The sequence below is a fragment of the Spea bombifrons genome, chromosome 13 (genome assembly GCF_027358695.1).
Source record: "Spea bombifrons isolate aSpeBom1 chromosome 13, aSpeBom1.2.pri, whole genome shotgun sequence".
Lineage (NCBI taxonomy): Eukaryota > Metazoa > Chordata > Amphibia > Anura > Pelobatidae > Spea > Spea bombifrons.
In genome coordinates, this window is record NC_071099.1 from 28,180,682 (window position 1) to 28,200,430 (window position 19,749).

The 19,749-nt window shown below is 42.8% G+C and overlaps 1 protein-coding gene across 1 annotated transcript; it reads left to right on the top strand.

Annotated features, from left to right (window-relative positions):
• The first annotated feature begins 1,379 nt into the window (after positions 1-1,379).
• On the top strand, positions 1,380-14,229 carry TOP1 (DNA topoisomerase I). Its single transcript, XM_053452916.1, has 21 exons — positions 1,380-1,610; positions 2,430-2,454; positions 7,692-7,779; positions 8,095-8,272; positions 8,395-8,447; positions 8,564-8,662; positions 8,963-9,038; positions 9,161-9,249; positions 9,335-9,450; positions 9,765-9,886; positions 10,003-10,125; positions 10,420-10,607; positions 10,746-10,890; positions 10,984-11,127; positions 11,210-11,395; positions 11,614-11,682; positions 11,824-11,938; positions 12,344-12,471; positions 12,582-12,676; positions 12,905-13,054; positions 13,624-14,229. Exons 1-21 carry the CDS (start codon positions 1,578-1,580, stop codon positions 13,724-13,726), a joined length of 2,325 nt encoding a protein of 774 aa, XP_053308891.1. The 5' UTR covers positions 1,380-1,577; the 3' UTR covers positions 13,727-14,229.
• The last annotated feature ends 5,520 nt before the right edge of the window (positions 14,230-19,749 follow it).

The window sequence follows — 19,749 nt, forward strand, 5'->3', positions numbered from 1 at the left end:
TCCTTTTCCCGTCTACAAGATTTCACTCAAGCTGCCCCATATCTCTGGAATCTACTCCCACCGAACCTTCAGCATTCACCCTCCCTCCTGACATTCAAGAAACATCTCAAAACCCACTTCTTCAGAGACACCATCTTAGCTGCTAGAACTTCTCTGTTACTGATAGAACCCCCGCTCCCGCTGATTTTTTGTCCAGTCGCGCCCGCTCCAGCAATGTGGGTGTTCCACCCCGCCTGCATCATGTGTGCCCAATCCCGCCCGCTCCCACCACATTTCTGGTCAATCACGCCCACCTCCTTACCTGAACTGCAGTTCCGCAAGGCTGCCATCGAGTTGCTCCCTCACAGCGTCCCTTCTCTTGCTCCGCCCAGGAACAAGGCAGAGTCACAGGAAGTAACATCACATCACGTGACTCCGCTTTGTTCCTGGGCAGAGCAAGAGAAGAGTCACTGTAAGGGAGCAGCGCGAAGGCAGTCTTGCGGGATTACCAGGAACCGCAGGTACAGCGTCTGAGCGCCTGCTTCCGCCCGGGACCCGCCTCCCAATTCAGTCCTCTACCCCACACTACCTCTCACCTCTCTCTCTGGTTTTTATGCTTGTCCTCACCCCATTCCCTCTAGATTATAAATTTACGAGCCGAGCCTCTACACCTAATGTATCAGCGTGTCTTAGTCTGTCAATTCTAATCTCGTCATTTCCTCCAATATATGTATTGTAAGCACTCTGTAAATTGTTGGCGCTATATAAATAAAACATAATAATAATAATAATAATTATTAGATCAGGTAATATTTTGACACATATTTTTTTCTCGGAACACATCACGTGACACAAGCAGGCACTGATAGGTTGTCGCCATAGAAACGAAAAAGTTTATTAGTTTCTGAATAAAATCAAAGCTCTGCCAACATGCATTTGGCATGGAGGAGTATGTAATTCATGTTTTGATTGGTACAGTGCCATACTGGTGACTTATAGAGCAATAGATCGATAGATAGCTAGATAGATAGCATCTGCTGGGAAGCTGTTCCACTTACCCACTACCCCTAGATAAAAAAAATGTCAAGATAGCACACTGTGCATTACACTATTTATTTATTTGGCAGTTTTAACAGGTAGTTTTTATTGTATTGATTTAAATAGTATAGAATTAGGGTGCCGAACCCAATAAATCTGCGAAGCAAATGCGGTTGCTACGACAACGCAGTAGCCCCCGACGTCACCGAACGTCTTACTAACTGGCCGGCTTGCACCGCCGTTCTAAAATCTAAACTGTTAGCAGATGACCGACCGGCGGAAGGGGAGGGGCTTCACTTGGAAATCCCTCCCTGTCCTTTTAAATCCTCATGCGCCTGCGCACTTAGACGAAATAGGGACTTAGTTACACAATTCGCTGAGTGTGTCTTGCCCACTCTCATTTTGCTGGAGCTGCCGCTCTCGGCGCACCCCGACCGGCTCTCTCCCTAAACCCACACGATACCGGCAGAAAAGCCCGTCTGATTCTCTGGGTCTTCTCTGCTCCTGTTGCGATCCTTCATTCAACTCTTGGGTTTTTAACCCCCCTGCACCTTCTGAGGATGTCTGGGGATTACGGCCAAAACGATTTACAGGTAGGTCCAGCTGCCCCAATAAACCCACAGAGTTGACCCCAAACCACATGGCTGATCAGATCTCTTGCAGCCCCCACCGGGGAGCCCCTAAAAGACACAATCTAGATCCTTTTTAATGTTTCTGGATCAGTTTGCTATATAAATCCTTAACCAGGAGAGCATTCGATTATTTTTATTCCTCCCCAACCCCCATCCCATGAAAGACTTCCTAGAAAAATGTAACCATCTATAATGTCATCGCTCAAACCCTATTATTCCGATCCCGACTTGACCCCAAATCACCAGATTTGCCCCTAGTTTTCCACACCTTGATCCATTCTAACTTCCTATTGTATCCGCACTATAGTTATTAGTTGCCCCCACGCACATTCAGTGCATTTCCATTTGCCCCAATCCGCACTTTCTCCTTCTCGATCCCTTATTGTTGCAACATAAGCTATTTGACTTACTTTGCAGGCTACAATGTAACTTCTTGTACATAATCAGACAAGGATTGAGAAGGGGCTGGGGGTACCTGGAGACCCCTCTTATTAGTGAAATCGGGGGGTAGATCAGGTGTATTACTGTTACCCCCAAACACCTTCTAGATGAGTAACCCTATTAATGGTTTATGGCAGGGCTCTGGGGGTATAGAGGGGGTCTTTGCCTCCCCACACTAATCTATAGGGCCCTCTCCCCCCAGGCTTGTAGTTTTAAAGGAACCGCACCCGATTAGCCGGGGGTACAAGTTTAGGGGTGTCGATGGACACCCCTATTGTCAGTAATTAGCCTCCCCTTTGTAAGGTCAGTCCCTGATTATTTCTGTCTCCCTTTCCGCAGATCGATTCAGAATTTCGGGCAAACGGTGAGTATTTCTGGGGTCCCCGGGCCTGGGGCGGTAGTCAGGGGTCTGGTGTGTAATTTGGGGTGTTCTTTGTGGGGTTTTCTCGGGGTCCGGGTCCCTGTTTTCTTCTTCCACTCCCTCCCCCCCTCTCCTCCTCCTTCTCTCCTTCCTCCTCTAGAAAGGGCAGACATGGCGTCCAGAGACTAAGTCCCGTCTGCTCGCTCACCGGCCCCTTTGTTCACCTCCAGCCCCTCTAATCTCCTCAACCCGGGGTTATAACCCCAATCGAACCCCTTATATCCCTTCAGGCCGAACCGATCTGCCCCACGACGGTGTCGCCCGCCCTCCCAGGCCTCGTTTTGCCCTCGATTTCCTCGCCTGAAAGTCGGCTTTCAGTCGGTGGGGACTTAGTCTCTGCGCCATTTTCTTTTTCTCTCCGTGTGTCTGTGTGAGAGAGGCTGTGTGTGTCTCAGGGCCTGGGCTGCGGGTCTGACATGGCTGCTGACTGATGGCTGACACCCTGCGAGCACCACACTCGCTCACACTTGTATTTTTAAGCCATTTCCAGCCGTTTTCTCCATTAAAAGGCAGAAAAGCTGCTTCTTTAACAAATAACTGTTAAGAGTAACGAAGACGTGTGCTGTGTACAGGCATTCCTACAACCTCTACCTACACATCACGTTTAATATATGGAGTCAGTCATAGCTGTACATTTTATTTTATATGAGCGCCAAAATTTAATTAAAAATAAAAAAAATTACTTGTTTTTCCTTTATAGCTGGAGACAAAATGTACACAAATGGGAGACATATAAAGTTATTTTTACTTTGAATTTTGAGAATACAAATAAACTTGATGGGATAATGTAAATATGTGCTTGAGATTATTATTTCTATTAATATTTATTATTATTATTATACACATTTTGGTTAAGTTATTAGGTGGCTGCTGAAGGTTGAAGCTCTAAAAATAAACTGTATTTTGTGAACTTGCTATTTTTGTTCCTTTACTAAAATTTGGCAATAGGAAATCACTTGAAGACTTCCAAACTTACCCCAAAAAATTAAATTATGCATAATCGAGTTAATTAATTTAAACAATTTAATACTTGTGAATTGAGGCCAGTGAGAGCAGCTTGAAAGCTCCTCTGAAATGACGGCTTTAGGGGTTAAAACTTGGTGGGACACTTGGTTCGTTTGTGGTGGCTGTGAGTAGTCGCGTGGTGAGTGGCTTATGATGGACGTTTGATTCGAAGCGTTGTCGTGCTTTCTGCTGTCGCTATAAGGATGGCTCCTACCACCTGTTTTGGAGTTCTTTAGAACTTTACAACAGACTGCAAACTCCTTGCATTACTTGCTACTTCATAAGATCCGTGGTGATGAAGGGTTATGGCCTCTTTAGGTTCCTGTAACTTGTCGGGTAATTCTCAAAGCTATTTCTTGGCGAGAACGTCTGACACAACTCGTGATGTCGAGGAGACCTCTTGGTCTTCTAGAACAGGGTGACTTAGAGGCTGAGCTGATTCCTGATAAAAGCAACAGGGAGGTAATCTAGAGCTTGCCAACACCTTATGGAGGTGGGCTGCTGTCCAATGATTCTCTCCATGACAGTTGGTTCCTCTTTGGTCTGATAAGTAGAAGAACTTCTATCCCGTTATAGTCCAGCAGTAACGTGGGACTTTGGAAAAAGGCATCATCCCACTTTCTAAAGCTTGTATACAACCATGTTTTTTTTTTTGTTTTTTTATCCCGCTGGCCTCCAGTAGTATGGTCCATTTTGGCAAGACTTGCCAGATGTTGTACCACAATCATTCTCTTATTCCTAACGCCTGTGAGTATGGAGAAAGTACCTAAGAAATGTTCTACATGATGGGAGTCTATGAACTTTAGTTGTCTCTGTATTTTACTGAATGGCTGAGCTCCTACCATCTAATTGTTTTTGGGCATTACTTGGTGAAGTGTATAGGGAGTTATTCACTCAAAGGTGCGTTGTGGTTCAGCTCCGAATGAGTAGTCACTTGCCCCCTAAAGTACCGATAACTGACCGCACAAGACAAAGGAATGGGAAGAGCCATCGTGCTCATCTGTTTCGGGAACGTTTTATGTCCTCTTGTCGTCCTTTGGCTGTAAGGTGTGTTGACTTTATTCCTGTGTGTAACTTGCGTGTGCTCGCCTACCCATTGTCCTCTGCTAGATCTCATGCCGATCAGGACACATCGGTTGCATTGAAAATGAGGTAAAGTGTCCCTGTGCAAGTCACATATTGTCAAAGTGGCAAATGATAGCGGCAATACCCCCTGCTGTGTCCGGAGTCAGGCCGGGGAAGACTACACATAAAACGGCACTGCCTGTAAATCACGCTAGAAAAGAGGAAGCCATGGACGCCCGTGCAAAAACTTTACTTTTACTTCTGTTTCAAGTAACAGAGATCTGCTTGGCTCGCATTGGTAGGTACCCTACTGGCAGGATAAATACACAGTATTAGAATAACACCCCCCCCTCCAACTTCTACCCCTGGCGAATAGGAGGAGCTTCGGATGTAGCGGGTCACTCAGACTGGCCGTGCTACTGTGCACGTGTGCAGTATACATTTTCCGGGGTCCCAGATGCCGCAGGATGAAATGGGATCCTCAGTATTGCGGTTCTGAATCCGGCTTGGCTCTACCTGTCCTGTGCAAAGGGGAATAGTTGGGAGGAATGGAAAAATTTTACCGGTTTGGTTTCAAAGTAATAGGGGGGGTTGTCTACTTAGAGCAGGGGTAAATGTCCAGCCTGTTGGAGAAATCCATTGTATGGCCTAGTCTCTGGGTACCAAGCCCAGTTAGCAGGTCATGACTAATGTCACAGTAGGCCTTTTTATATGGCCTGGTAACCCATTAGTTTGAGGCAAACAGAATCTTTATGGACCTTCTACCATATTGGTTAGTGTGATAGCTGTGTGGACTACGGATGTGCAAACGGAGCACCGATTCCCTTCAAGTTTATATTAAAGAATCTTCATTTTTCTCGTCTGAAACCATCGTCACAAGCCTTAGAACTGAAGCAGCCCAACTTTGAGGACCTGTAGCAGCGCTCGGTAACGATTCTAACATACCAGTAAACCCCTTTTCACTCTGTCGCCCTGTAACCCTTCTTTGAGATACTAGTGTTCCCGATACCATAGAGCGCAGCTGGAAGTGTAGCTGGCGTTCTGTCCTTTCTTTCTGCCCCAGCGTGTGTCCGTGATCTGGATCCCCCATTAGGAAACCTGTCTTTCTAATTGGCTGCTAGCTTCTCGTTCGCGTCGAGTCGCTCTGCGGGGTCCCGTTCTGCAGAGCTGCTTTGCCGACAGTCTTACCTTTTTAGATAATTGAGCATTTCGTCACCTCCTGATGCTTACAGGGTGACGGCCGCCTGCCGTGGTATCTTTATTTAGAACGGTCGCCAATGGTACTTCTAGAAAGTGCTGCCTGCGTTATTACATCATACCGTAGCACACATGTCATCAGGCTTTAAGTGCCTTTATTTACCGATTGCTTTTCAGGTTTATAAATAATACAATTTTATGAATTATGTAGCTTTAAGACTTTATATTTTTAATACCATTCCGAAGGGCTGCGTTATTTGGAAGCGTAGGCTGGGCTAGTGATTCAATACAGGGTTGTGAACCTGCTGCTTCTGGCCTAGGGGCCTCTATTTGGGGGTGGAGGGGGCAGTTGAGCTGGGGTTTGCTAGGTGATGCATAGTAGTAAATGTCACTGCTTATGGCATGTGATCAACTATACAGTGTCATGGCATGTGTTGGAGCTTTATAAGCAGGCCTGGAAATTTAGATAAAGGGTTGAGCCCTGGAGATGAACGGCGTTCAGTAAGCTGCTGTACTGACTGCAGGGACACATTCTGAGCGTTGTCCATGTCCATAAATAAATGGGTTTTAGTTAAATAGATCCATTTCTATAAATATGGAAGCCATGGATTGCAGCGTCTGTGGAAATGCTTAACATCTCCCGTGTTTTGGCGCAGTAGACCTGAACCTGTTCCTAGCTCGGTGCACATTAACGGGAAATTCTGTTCTTAGAAGTTCTCGATTGTTGTGTCTGTCTTTTGAAACGTCTTGTGGTTTAAATATTCTGTATTAGATACGTAGGAGCTGGAGTGTCTCGCAGACTGTTTTGGATCAGGTTGCTTCTGGGTGTTGGTGGCCACCATGTTGTCATCTCTGCACCTGACGCCACCAGATCTATTTCCTTGCTTCCGGAGACTATTGATGCGACGTTCATCCGGTCTAGGGGTTTCCTTGGGCATAACCATAGCCAAAGGGTTCGACATCTTAAGGAGACAACATTTTTGCTGGTTATGCAGGCTTTTGTGCCCTCTAGCCATGGATACCTCGAATGCACAGGTCAAAAGTTTTTGAACGGAGGAGCATGGGATACATTTTTGAACGTTTTATTTAGGGCCTCCTTGATTAAGCAGGACTTTGGAGTGAAAAAAAACAACGTTTTGTGCCCTTCTGTGTAATACTTCTTGCGGCTCATGAGAAGACACTATTTGAACAGTTCTGGCGTAATAAAATCAAATAAAAATATTAAACAAATAACAATACCATACGTTGAATACTCGTTTTTCCCTCTGTTTCATACAAAAAAAACCCCACACTTGTCATATTAAAGCTTCTTGTTAGTTCATCATGAGGTGTTGGTGCAATTTAACTCCTTACTGACATGTCTTACGGTTTTTTTACGGGGGGGGTCATAGTTTCCAAAGTACTCTATACCAAGATCTGCGTTGTCGGAAGATCCATGCTGGATCGGTTGCATTTGACCTTCTGAAACGTGTGAGGCAATGGAAATCCACCATCCTATGTTACTTCATGGATGATAAAGGATTTTACATTCAGGCTTCTAATGTGACATTTTAAAGGTGCTGTTCCACTGAAATATATATTTATTACACCACACGCTCTAGAATGTTAAGGCAGGGGTCAAAAATATAGGAGCCCGTTTGTGTTTTTCGTGTCCCCCTCCAAACATGTTTTCATATATAAATATTTCATCATATGTACCCTCTCCCTTCTGTTTTCTAAGACCCCACTATTGTATGTCCCCCTTTAATATAAAATGCACACACTGGTCGTCTCTCCATAAAGAAAATGGTCCAAGGCTGAATTCTTGGTCCTCTGTAAATTTGAAGTATCTGACCCAACTTTCCCCATTCCCAGTTCTAACCATTCATGTATCCTCTTTTAATGGCTTTTCTTCCCCTTTTGCCCCCTGACAGACTCTCACAAACATAAGAAAGACAAAGAACATCGTCACAAAGAACACAAGAAAGACAAAGACCGGGAAAAATCCAAGCACAGCAACAGGTGAGGAGACCTTTCTCCACGGCCCAGGCCATAGCTAATAACCTCCTCGGTGCTTCCCCATACCTTATTTTAGGTGGATCTTGCATCTTCTGTTTACCCAGTAAGCTTTATCAGTGACAGACTGATCTCCCTACACTTGTGAAGGACATTCTTCCTCTGCTCTGGCCCATAACTAATCATTAGGAATAGTTGACAACTGAAAATGAACAAAGTTTTTAAACATGTTTGTCTCATGCTGATGTCCACATCAGCATGGCCCTCACACACACATTGTGTGTCCTTTATAACTTGGCCTTTGGTTTCTCCTCCCATCAGCGAGCACAAGGACCCCTCTGAAAAGAAGCATAAAGATAAACACAGAGACGGGGAGAAGCACCGAGAGCGAGACGGCGAGAAGCACCGCGAAAAAGAAGAGAAGCATCGGGAAAAGGATGGGGAGAAACATAAAGACAAGCACAAAGATAAGGACCGAGAGAAGAAAAAGGAAGAAAAGGTATTGGAACTTTGTTTGGTTTTCTCTGGTGGCCCTAATGGAGATGATAGTTTGGCTCCTATAAAGCCAGTCATCACAGCTGATACTGTTGCACATTGGCTAAGTGTTATTTCTTGTTGCAGAACAAATCCTCTGGTGCCAGCGTAAAAATTAAGAAAGAAAATGGCTTTTCCGGGTAAGCTGCATGATATTAGTTACTAGGGGTGGTCTGCATAGCAGGCTGGGATTGGGTGGGTAACTGTAGTTTCTACTGGTTTGGCCAACCAGTCTAAGGCTCACTTTCTCTTCAAGCCCACCGCATATTAAGGACGAGCCTGAAGATGATGGCTTCATCATCTCTCCCAAAGAACATACCAAGAAGATGAAAAGACCAAAAGATGAGGAGGATGAGTAAGTAAAAGGACCTGAAGATGGCGGGAGGGCTGTAGGGAAGTTGCTTATTCTTACTGGACAATAAACCCTTCTCACTATGTGGGTTTTTTTGTTTTGTTTTTTTTTTCCTGGTACAAAGTATACACTGACCCTTGAAACAAGTTATTAAAACATCTGTAGCTACTTCTCTGCTTTAATCTGCAAGAACCTCTCTTTGTAGTCGGGGTCCAGGTGGTTAGAGTGGTGAAAGTTCATGTAGATCAGCCAGTGTCTTTTGTAGCCAAATAACTGGGTTGTTTTTTTTGTGATTTCTCCCAGATTTGATTACAAGCCCAAGAAAATCAAAGCAGAAGCTGATGTCAAAAAAGGAAAAAAGCGGAAGCAAGAAGACGTGGTAAGATATGATTGAGGATTCAGATTTATATATGGACATATATTTATGTAAGTTAAGAGGATTCTGTGATCGGTTGGGAGATGTTTTTAGGGGCTTTTGTAATCGTATCTTCTGTTTTTAAGGATGTCAAGCCCAAGACCAAAGGTAAAGGACACGAGGGAGATGGGAAGAAAAGGAAAGTGAAGAAAGAGGAGGAGGAAAAGTGGAAATGGTAATTCTAGAGTAAGATTGCCATTGTTTCTTCTCATTGAAGATGCTTATTGGCTGACAGCTGTGTCTTGTGCTTCCTGCGATAGGTGGGAGGAGGAACGGCATGCTGACGGCATCAAGTGGAAGTTCCTAGAACACAAAGGCCCGGTGTTTGCCCCACCGTACGAACCTCTCCCAGATAATGTGAAATTTTACTATGATGGTAAGAATGGGCAGCTGCTTGCGCTATATGGCAATAACCTCCTTGATCATTATCTCTGCTCTGCAGGGCAGATTCATCTCTGCTACTTCATTAAATGCTCGTTTGAGTCCCATCTCGGGCTTTTCAGCAAGACACCAATTGTTCCATTTAATTAATGGGAATGCGATAAACTTTTACTTGCCAAAAATCCATTTAATTTACAGGCTTTGGTTTGCTTTTGATTTCATTCATTTGATAAATGGTTAGTGAGTATTTTGGATTCTCAAATGATCATGTGTTAAAGTTTAACTATGGCTTGTCAACTTTCAACTCAGGTGAAAAGGTAAAGCTTAGCCCCAAGGCAGAAGAGGTTGCCACATTCTTCGCTAAAATGCTGGATCATGAGTACACTACAAAAGAAATCTTCAGGAAAAACTTCTTCAAGGACTGGAAAAAGGTTTGCATTATTGCGCTATTACATTTTTATTTTATTTATGCAACTCTTTACATTTTGACGTCGATCTCTCTCTCTCTCTCTAACTTGCTGCTTCTTGTCACCTGCCATTTTTTTAGGAAATGACTGCAGAGGAGCGGAATCTGATTGTCAGCTTGAACAAATGTGATTTCAATGACATGAGCCAGCACTTCAAAGCACAGTCTGAAGCCAGGAAACAAATGTCTAAGGAGGAGAAACAGGTACCCTTTAAACCTCCAGAGTGATGTTCTGGACCACAGGTAGCCAGCAATCTGGCAGAACTACAAACCCAAAGATTCTTTAAGTTCTTGAAGATACCTTACTAGATGCGTGTCCTTTTTAACTTTTTTTTTATTATTTTTTTATTTTCTTCTTTTAAAGTACCTAGACAATTTTTGTACTCCAAGATTTTAAAGTTGGATTATGTAGAGTCATGAAAATTAAAGTAGCTCACTTAAAACACTTCCACTGTTATATACAAAATATCTACCTTCTGGCTTTCTTTAATCCACCAGAAAATCAAGGAGGAGAATGAGCGGCTGCTACACGAGTATGGCTTTTGTGTGATGGACAACCACAAGGAACGCATTGGTAACTTCCGCATTGAGCCTCCGGGTCTGTTCAGGGGTCGAGGAGATCACCCCAAAATGGGCAAACTGAAGAGGAGAATTATGCCTGAGGACATCATCATCAACTGTAGCAAGTATGTCCAACAAGACTAACTGCCTTAGACTTTGGTGTATTGAATTCACTTTTTTTTCTTTTCTAAATACCATAACTTGGGTCAACCAGTAACCACTGGGTTTTTTTTATGCTAAACCTCTATATTTGCTTCCTCTAGAGACTCAAAGATTCCTACTCCTCCTCCTGGTCACAAGTGGAAGGAGGTCCGCCATGACAACAAGGTCACCTGGCTGGTGTCTTGGACTGAAAACATCCAGGGGTCAATAAAATACATAATGCTGAACCCAAGTTCCCGTATCAAGGTAAGGGAGTCCAGTATCAACTTTCCTTAACAGAAAAGAAACGCAAGCTTCTGCAGATATTAAACATCCATCGTTTATCTTTTACTCTGGCAGGGTGAGAAGGACTGGCAGAAATACGAAACTGCCCGCAGGCTGAAGATGTGTGTCGACAAAATCCGGAATACCTACCGGGAAGACTGGAAGTCCAAAGAGATGAAAGCCAGACAGAGATCAGTGGCCCTCTACTTCATTGATAAGGTGAGGTTGTGGTTTCATGTGTTCAGCGATGAGCTATGAAAGAGGTTTTGTCACCGTTGACCCTGACCGCTTGCTCTTCCAGCTTGCCCTGAGAGCCGGCAATGAGAAGGAGGAAGGAGAGACTGCGGATACCGTGGGTTGTTGCTCATTGCGCGTCGAACACATAAAGCTTCATCCCGAGATAGACGGCCAGGAGTACGTGGTAGAATTTGATTTCCCCGGTAAAGATTCCATCCGCTATTACAACAAGGTGCCTGTGGAGAAAAGGGTAAGCAAATAGGCCTGTAACTGAAGCCGGGGTCTGGGTGAGTTATGTTAATCTGGTTGTCTTAAATTCAAATGGGCTGTTCAAATTAAATTTATTTAAATGCATTACAGACCCCAGCACTGGCGGTTAAAGTACATTTGATAACTAGAATCCGTAATGTGTATTCTTAATCTGCTTCTTTATGTAATAAACTTCTTTTGTCCTTTGTCTGTGTCCAGGTCTTCAAAAATCTGCAACTCTTTATGGAAAACAAGCAGCCTGAAGATGACTTATTTGACAGACTCAATGTAGGTTTCTTTCCTTTCTATTTATGCCTTGGCTTTGTATAGTGAATCCTATAGGCTGCCTACATCCTGAAGCTTATGGTATCGGCTCAGTAGCCCGATGCATGTAAATTTATACTATATTATACACTATTTTATTTTTAGACAACCATCTTGAACAAGCATCTCCAGGACCTGATGGAAGGACTCACAGCCAAAGTATTCAGGACATACAACGCCTCAATTACCCTACAGCAGCAACTTAAGGAACTAACCAACGGTAAGGATATTTATCCAGTGGTGGAGGGGGCTCATTTATTTGTCTAATGGAGGCATACCTGCTACCAGGGAACAGGCTTGTGATATATCATACCTTCTAATAAGATAACCACTCAGTAGTTGGAGAGGCCTCTATGAGCCTCAGCCAGCCTGTGTGAATTTTCTGAGGGTTTAGTAGTTACACGAGTCTGTAGTGAATAGAAAATGCCAAATAGAACATGGGTTACCCCAACCCCACACCCAACCATCAACTCTATCCTCTCGCTTCTCTCCATATGCCTTCAGTAAGCTGAAATGCTGCTCAGTCTACTTGACTTTATTGCGTTAACAATCATAGCATCTCTGTAATTATTATAGAAAACAGAGGATATAGGTGTTACGTTCTCCTTTGACTTTTTCTTCACAGCGGATGACAATGTTGCTGCCAAAATCTTGTCTTACAACCGTGCCAACCGAGCAGTAGCCATTCTGTGTAACCATCAGCGCGCCCCTCCCAAAACCTTCGAGAAGTCTATGATGAACCTCCAAGCAAAGGTGGGTGCAATGGCAGACGTAGTTTAGCTTTGCCAGATTTCTCCAACTTGGTCTATGGGGATCAGTGTTGGTGGAAAGGTCATTCTCTTATGCCTTGTTCACCCATCCAGATTGATGCTAAGAAAGATCAGTTGGCAGATGCCAGGAGAGAGTTGAAGAGTGCGAAAGCAGACGCCAAGGTGAAACGGGACGAAAAGTCTAAAAAGTAAGGTCGCTTGCGAATACTTTTTTGTTTTTTTGTTGAATTTTATTGTCCGCTTTGTCCCTCCTAAGCAATTATCTGCCTGTTAGGGGCAATCAGATACGTGAATCCCAAGTCAATTGCTTTTGTGCCAGTTTTTTTCTGTTGGAGAGCATAGTTTTTCAGTTCTTGGTGCTCTTTTACATTTTTGCTAAAAATACAATAATAAATGTAAAATTTTGACCAATACAGAATGGTGGAGAGCAAGAAGAAAGCCATACAAAGGATAGAGGAGCAGCTGATGAAGTTGGAGGTTCAAGCCACAGACAGAGAGGAGAACAAACAGATTGCTCTCGGAACCTCCAAATTAAACTACCTGGACCCGCGGATTTCTGTAGCTTGGTAAGACCTCCTTGCGTTGCATGTTAAAATCTTCCATTAACCATGTACATGTGTCTGGAAATATTATAAATGGTGTATGAGATGGACTTTCCTGTAGCTTTCAAGGCGTTGGCTTGCTTCTTCTAGTGGGTTACAGATGGTACAAAGCAAGCAAATAAAACCGTTCTTTAGATCTAGGGGGACTCTGGTGATGGTTAAGCCAAGGGTTTATCCTAGGGGCCAGGCAGCAGTGGCTCCTAGATTTACATGAAGCTTCTAACTTTGTCATTTTCATATTGATTGCTATGGGTCTACGTTATTTCTTGCACCTCTTTTTCTACCCAAATCAGTCCAGACCTGGGTTAAACAAATCAAACGTTCTGTAAGTTGAAGACGGCAACACTTAGCTCCTGTGGTGGAATTAAGCCTTGTAGAATAGTCCGCCCAGAGGAAAGGAATCCGAGATGGAGAACACTAATTGTAGGATTTTTGACTTCGTTCCACTTGAAGTCCATGTGACATGAAGGTCATAAATCCGTCATGGTTTCTTCCCAACACTGATCTTCTGGGGTTTCTCCTTTTATCTGCAGGTGCAAAAAGTTTGGTATTCCCATTGAGAAGATTTACAACAAAACCCAGCGAGAGAAGTTTGCCTGGGCTATTGACATGACAGAGGAAGACTATGAATTTTAATGCATGCGTGGAAGAATGTGACTTAAGTTTTTAGGATTAATTTTAACTTTATTTTATGCCTGGATGTAGCCTCGGAAAAGACTCAAGAGTGCTGCGAGCCTTACGTTTTACCTAATTTATTATTTTATTTTTTTTAATGGGAAGGGGATATGCAGCAATTAAGGGGAAGAAGATCACTTGTGAAAAATAAGGTTACGTTTAACATGATAGAATGACTCTGGGTGAATCTTTCGAAAACAAAACAAAAAGTCCCCTTGCTGCCTTTTAGTATTGTCCCATGGACAAGAATATATACATATGTACAAAATGGAAATACCTGAAATAGTGATTGCATTATTTTTTTTTGTTTTAAGAGGGGAGGCTTGCACCAGGCACATGAGAAAAAAAAATGTAAAAAAAAAACTGTATAGGAAGAAAAATAATGAGAAAAAAGAGGAAAAAGCAAAAAAAAAAATAGAAAAATTTTTAACATTAAATTTTGCAATAACTTCTATTTTAATAAATACCTGTCCCCTTTTTATCTGGACATATCCCCTTTCCCAGGTTACTCCTTCTGCTTATCTTTAGACAGTCCTTTATTTCTGGCAGCTTCGGGGAGTTCTTTTTAACTCCTTTTAACCCACTGAACGTGAAGTAAACAGACCAATAACCAAGGTTTGGTTTTAATACTTAAATGTTGTGGCAAGATTAAATGTGAGCTTGCTTTTTTGGGGGGTTTCCAGAGGGTGGGAGGGAGCTGAACATTTTTTCTTCTCTGGAAATGTGAATTTTTTTTTTTTTTTTTTTTTTTTTTTTTTTGTCCCCTGATATTTAATCCCTTTGATCTATCGGTAGCCTGAAACGGATACTATTTTAAGGTTTTTAGGAATATTGCATTTTTTACTGATTGTTTTTTTTCTTGGTTTTGGATGTGGATATGAAGTGCAATGGAGACCAAAATAGGAGCAATATTTATCACTTGTGGACTCCTGTTCTATGTATCTGTTTAATCCCACTTCCCATTCTAGAACATCCATGAAAAAAACAAATCTAGAAATACTATGTTCAGGGAAATCTTGAATTTTAGCCAATTTTAAGGTAAATTCTTAATGTTTGCTACAGTCTTGCAGTAGTGGCTGCAAAAAAAAAATGGTGTTTTTAAACACTTGGAACAAACTGCATTGGTCCTGTTATTTTGTACGAAACGATTCCTAACTGGCCTGGAAAAAAAATAGAAGGCTTTTGTGTTTTCAGTATTGAGGAGAAAAAGGACTTTAAAAGAGAATTTTAATGTGAATTTTGTTTGCTTAGAATCCTCATCAGACTGGATTCCCGAATTCTCTATAAAATGGACACTGATTTGTCTCTTATGTGGACTTATTTTTCTTCTGTTTTATCTTATATTTTTACCATGGATTTGCCATCAATCAAATGTAGGTTATTTAAAAATAAAATCCTACATCTTGCATTGTGTGTCATGTCATTTCTTTTGTGTATTTGGATATAACTGACGAAGTAGAAACTCTTAATGGCCTGAGCCCAGTCTCGTTAACTGCCTCATATGATGTGCATCTGTTAAGTCTTTTGTAATCTATCTATATGCTGCTGAAGGTGCTGTGCAGATCTATAAGTGAGTATTAAGGTATTTATTTCCAAGTTATAACAATATCTGTAGCCAACAGTTAGTCTCTTTCAATGCTTGGAGAGACTTTGCAGAGATTAAAAAATAAAAATACAACTGCTGTGTAGGAACAAAATATGCTTTTAAAACCGGTGCGTGATGGTTCTGACAGAGTAGAGACTTCTTGGTGAGCATCTACTATGGTACCTCATCATGTCGTTACAAAATAGCCAAGCTTTCCCTCCCATAGTGATGTTACCTTGTTCAATACATACATCTCCCACTTCTCCCTTTGGTAAATAGACCCACCTTGTGTACAGAGTGATAGACCTGCACGGGCCCTACCATATAATTGTTCCTGATGTTTCCAATGCCGCTTAGGCATCCGATCCCATAGGTTACAGACTGCAAAAGCATAACGTTAGTATGTGGCCATGTTGATCCAGCAGGTACCCAAGTGCCAGGGCTGGTTTTTTTTTTTCGTTTTTTTTTTTTCTTCCTTCAGTCCAGGCTTGGGTAGTGATGTACTTTTAGCAGCGCCTTGAAAGTAATGTACAAAGGTTAACAAAAATTGTTTTCCTGCAAACTGATACGTATGAGATTATATTCAAGAAACCTTTCCATGTTTATACATTATCAGGGGTTGATAAAGTGGCTTAAGCCGTGGTCTGCACAGAATAAAAGATAAAAGGGAGAGAGAAAGCGTAGCGATAATGAGGAAGAAGCAAGATGAGAAACGGGGGCGATATCAAGGACTCAGAGAAGAGGGGAAGGAGGAGACCTAATCAAAGTTTGTGGTAGCATTTTTTGTTTCACCCACATACGCACATTGTACAACAGGTATGATCTTACAGGTCCTGGTATATCTCGCTGCCAAATAACATTTCTTCAGCAACATCTCCCAAATAAAGTGATACCAGCCGTACATAGGTTGTTTGGGGGCTAAAAGGTCACATTTGAGAGGTGCATGTTTTCCCATTTTTACATCTGGTCATCCTGCATCCATGTCCTGTGTGGGACAGTTTTAAAGCTGGCCATTTCAATTTGCAAGCACACAAACGTCTCATCAAGATCCTTAAGAAAGGGGACCTCAGCAGCTCTGCAAACCACAGAGGAATCACATTCCTGTCTGTGCCAGGGAAGCAGTGCTTGGAGTGGAAACCCTCATTGTACCTCGGCTTTGACTATGAGAGGGTGTTTGAAAGCATGGATTGTGAGGCCCTCTGCAAGTCCCTTTGACACTATGGTGTCCCATCCCAAGTGTCACCTCGATCAAGATCTTGTATTACGGGGAATGCTGCACGGTGATCTATAGGGGGCAGTTTACAGATAGCTTTCAGGTGTGAACCAGAGCTTGTTGTCACCCTTTCTCTTCCTCCTCACGATTGATTGGGTTTTGAAGACATCCACCACAAAATGCAGAAATGGCATCCAGAAGAAGTTGTGGAGGCAGCTCAATGACCTTGCCCTCCTTTTGCACATCACAGAGAATCGGCAAGGGCAAGATCCTTCATTTAAACTCCATCTGGAAGGACCCTGGAGGAAGTGCAGTCCTGGATTTTCCTGGGCAGCATTATTGACCTGCAGAGTGGCCCTGATGTAGACATCGAGGCAAGGATTGGCAAAGGAATGCCAAAGCAAGAGCGGCCTTTTTACAGCTCGACAACATAGGTCACACTCTATGCAAGCACCCAACCAACATCACCAAACAGGCATTGAGAAGGAACCCTCAAGGCAAGAGGAAAATAGGCCATCTAAGAAACATGACCTCAAGGCTGACACCAAAAAGATGGGCTACACTTGGAACCAGCCAGAGAGAGATGGCCCAAGAACTCTGGAGATCTGTAGTTGGCAACCCATACGCTGGCAGGTATAAGTAATAACTAAAAAGTAGAGATGGAGGTATAATGTTCTTATGCATTCTCCATTCCTCTCAATAGCTTTTATGTGCGTTCCTACCACTTCCTCTAATGGGATGCAGATGGGTTTTTTTCCACTTCCACATGAGCCATGTGACCTGAAATTAGGAGACGGGCCAATCAGCACAAGTGGCAGCCAATAAATACTGCTAGTCCCAGCTAGTTCTACATACCCGTTTCCTTCTCCGTGTCTCCAAGGAAGACTTAGTCTGTAATTCACACATCTGGTTACCACGTATTTGTGAAAATATGTGTAATTATAAATGTATGTAACATGTGTCTGGACTAGACTTAAGTATTTGATTAACATCCTCAATCCCTTTATACACAAATTACTGACTTTCTGCTAAAGAAGTTCTCATACTGAGAATATGCCTGGCCAGGCATAACCAGTCCTTACGCTCTCCAACAGTGGGAAGACACGGAAAATGGCTGGTGGACTGGTGGCCAAGAGCGTTTCACACTTATCTTTAGTGTCACCTCTTCTTCAGTTGTTATAATTTGGGTTAAAAGAACCACGTGTGATGCCGCCACGATAAGAATAGTCTATGACTCAGTCCAGCTACCAAGTCTGTTGGGGGTTTAGGGTACCAGGATCTATAATATTCTCATTAGCAATATGTGCTCCTCCGTGTCCATTTCTCTCTGTGCTATGTCAGGGTGTATTTAAGCTCCGTCTCTCCTTTGTTCTATACTTAACATTGATTTATCTGTAATGTAATAAAAAAATCAATCTAGGACTATCTTTACCTTAACGGATATTACCGTGTAACTATTCTAATGTGTGTATAGCATCGTCCCACTCTGATCCACCCGTAACGTACAGTACATTACATTGATTTATATAGCACCGGCAAATTCAGTAGCGCTGCTCCAACAGAGTCAGTAAAATAACTTAAAATCACGCACAATAACAAATTGGTACCAAAGGAGAAGAGGATCGAAGCATGCAGGCCGAATGAAGAGGGCGATGAGGAGATAAGAGCAGAGATATTAGGGGGTCCGGTGTTCTGCACCCCCTAATCTAAATCTAAATGTTATTCTGGCGCAGTGGGCAGCCGATCAGGAGCGATGGGATGAAAACATTTCTCCAGCAGAATTAGAGATGAGAAAGGCAAGAGAGGGAAAGATCAATTAGTGGGGAGTTGCAATAGTCCAGGCGGGATATCACAAGTGAGGGCATCATTAAAGTATTTCTGATTCTTGGCAATCTTTTGACTTATTCCACCCCACTGCACCTTTGAGCAGACCAAGTCATCTTATCCTATGACCCAGTAACGAGAATTAACCACTAGAGGGCATCACAAGGTAATAACTGAGCTCCCATATGTGGACATCCGGAGGAGTGCGGAAAAACAGGAGAGTGTTTGTTGGTCAGGAACTGAGACAATCCCGGCCATGGCAAAAGCCGAAATGATGTCTAAATGGTTTAAGAGCGGCAGCAACAACTCATTTAACTAAACTATGATAGTAGAGGCATTGAGGGGTTTCCTACTGAGAAGATACTTGATAGACAACTCAGACACAGCCCTCGTGGCCTTCAGTCTTCAGAAGTCTCTGAGATACCTTTTGTAGGCCGACACATTAATTGGGCAAGATGTAGAGCCGCGTTTGGCAGGAAACCTTTCCGGTTGCAACAAATAATAGGATACGGGTATAGCTTGGCAACTGAGACTCTCAAGCAATGTAAAGCCCTCTCTGGACACCATCAATGGGGCTCCTGTGTGGCATGAGGACTGCTGAACCCTACATCTTCTACATACAGGGCGTTCAGATGGGAAGTCACCTCTACACCATATTATTCAACAAATAGGATATACGGTAGTCACCATGAAAACACCAGCACACGGACCTGGCTATATCACATTTACATATGTCATGTGGAAAACCAAATAACCCCCCCCGTGATCATTGGCCTTTTTAGAAGAAGGACCCAAAGGGTCATCATTACCATACACCTGCCCCACTTCCTACCAGCCCTCTACTGACACAGTGAGCAGACCTTATAGATATAAATATATCCCTCTAGATCAGCGGTTCTCAACCTGATCGGAAAACACATATTTCACAATATATAATTACATAATTTCATGGTTGGGGGTCACCACAACATGAGGAACTGTATTAAAGGGTCGCAGCATTAGGAAGGTTGAGAACCACTGCTCTAGATTGTAAGCTCTATGGCCAGGGCCCTTCTAACCTGCTGTTTCTGTAAGTGTAATTGTTATGTTATATATTACTTGTTGTGTCCCGTTTACCCATTGTACTGCGCTACTGAATATGATGGCTCTATATAAAACAATAAATAATAATTATATATATATATATATATATATATATATACATAAATAACTCATTACTGAGTGTACTTTCGAGTGTACTTAGGTACAAACACCCCAAATCGTGGTGGGCAGGGCATAGACTCGAGGGGGAGGAGCTACTAGTGAAAATCAGTTATGGGTCAAAATATTTCCAAATATTTTGGTATTTTATAGGAAACAGAA

Bases quoted from the DNA above. Each gene is read 5' to 3' on its own strand.
- TOP1 (XM_053452916.1), top strand. From the start codon at position 1,578: ATGTCTGGGGATTACGGCCAAAACGATTTACAG. The intron at 8,448-8,563 runs GTAAGCTGCATG...TTTCTCTTCAAG, and splicing joins AAAGAAAATGGCTTTTCCGG to CCCACCGCATATTAAGGACG. The intron at 9,039-9,160 runs GTAAGATATGAT...TCTGTTTTTAAG, and splicing joins AGCGGAAGCAAGAAGACGTG to GATGTCAAGCCCAAGACCAA.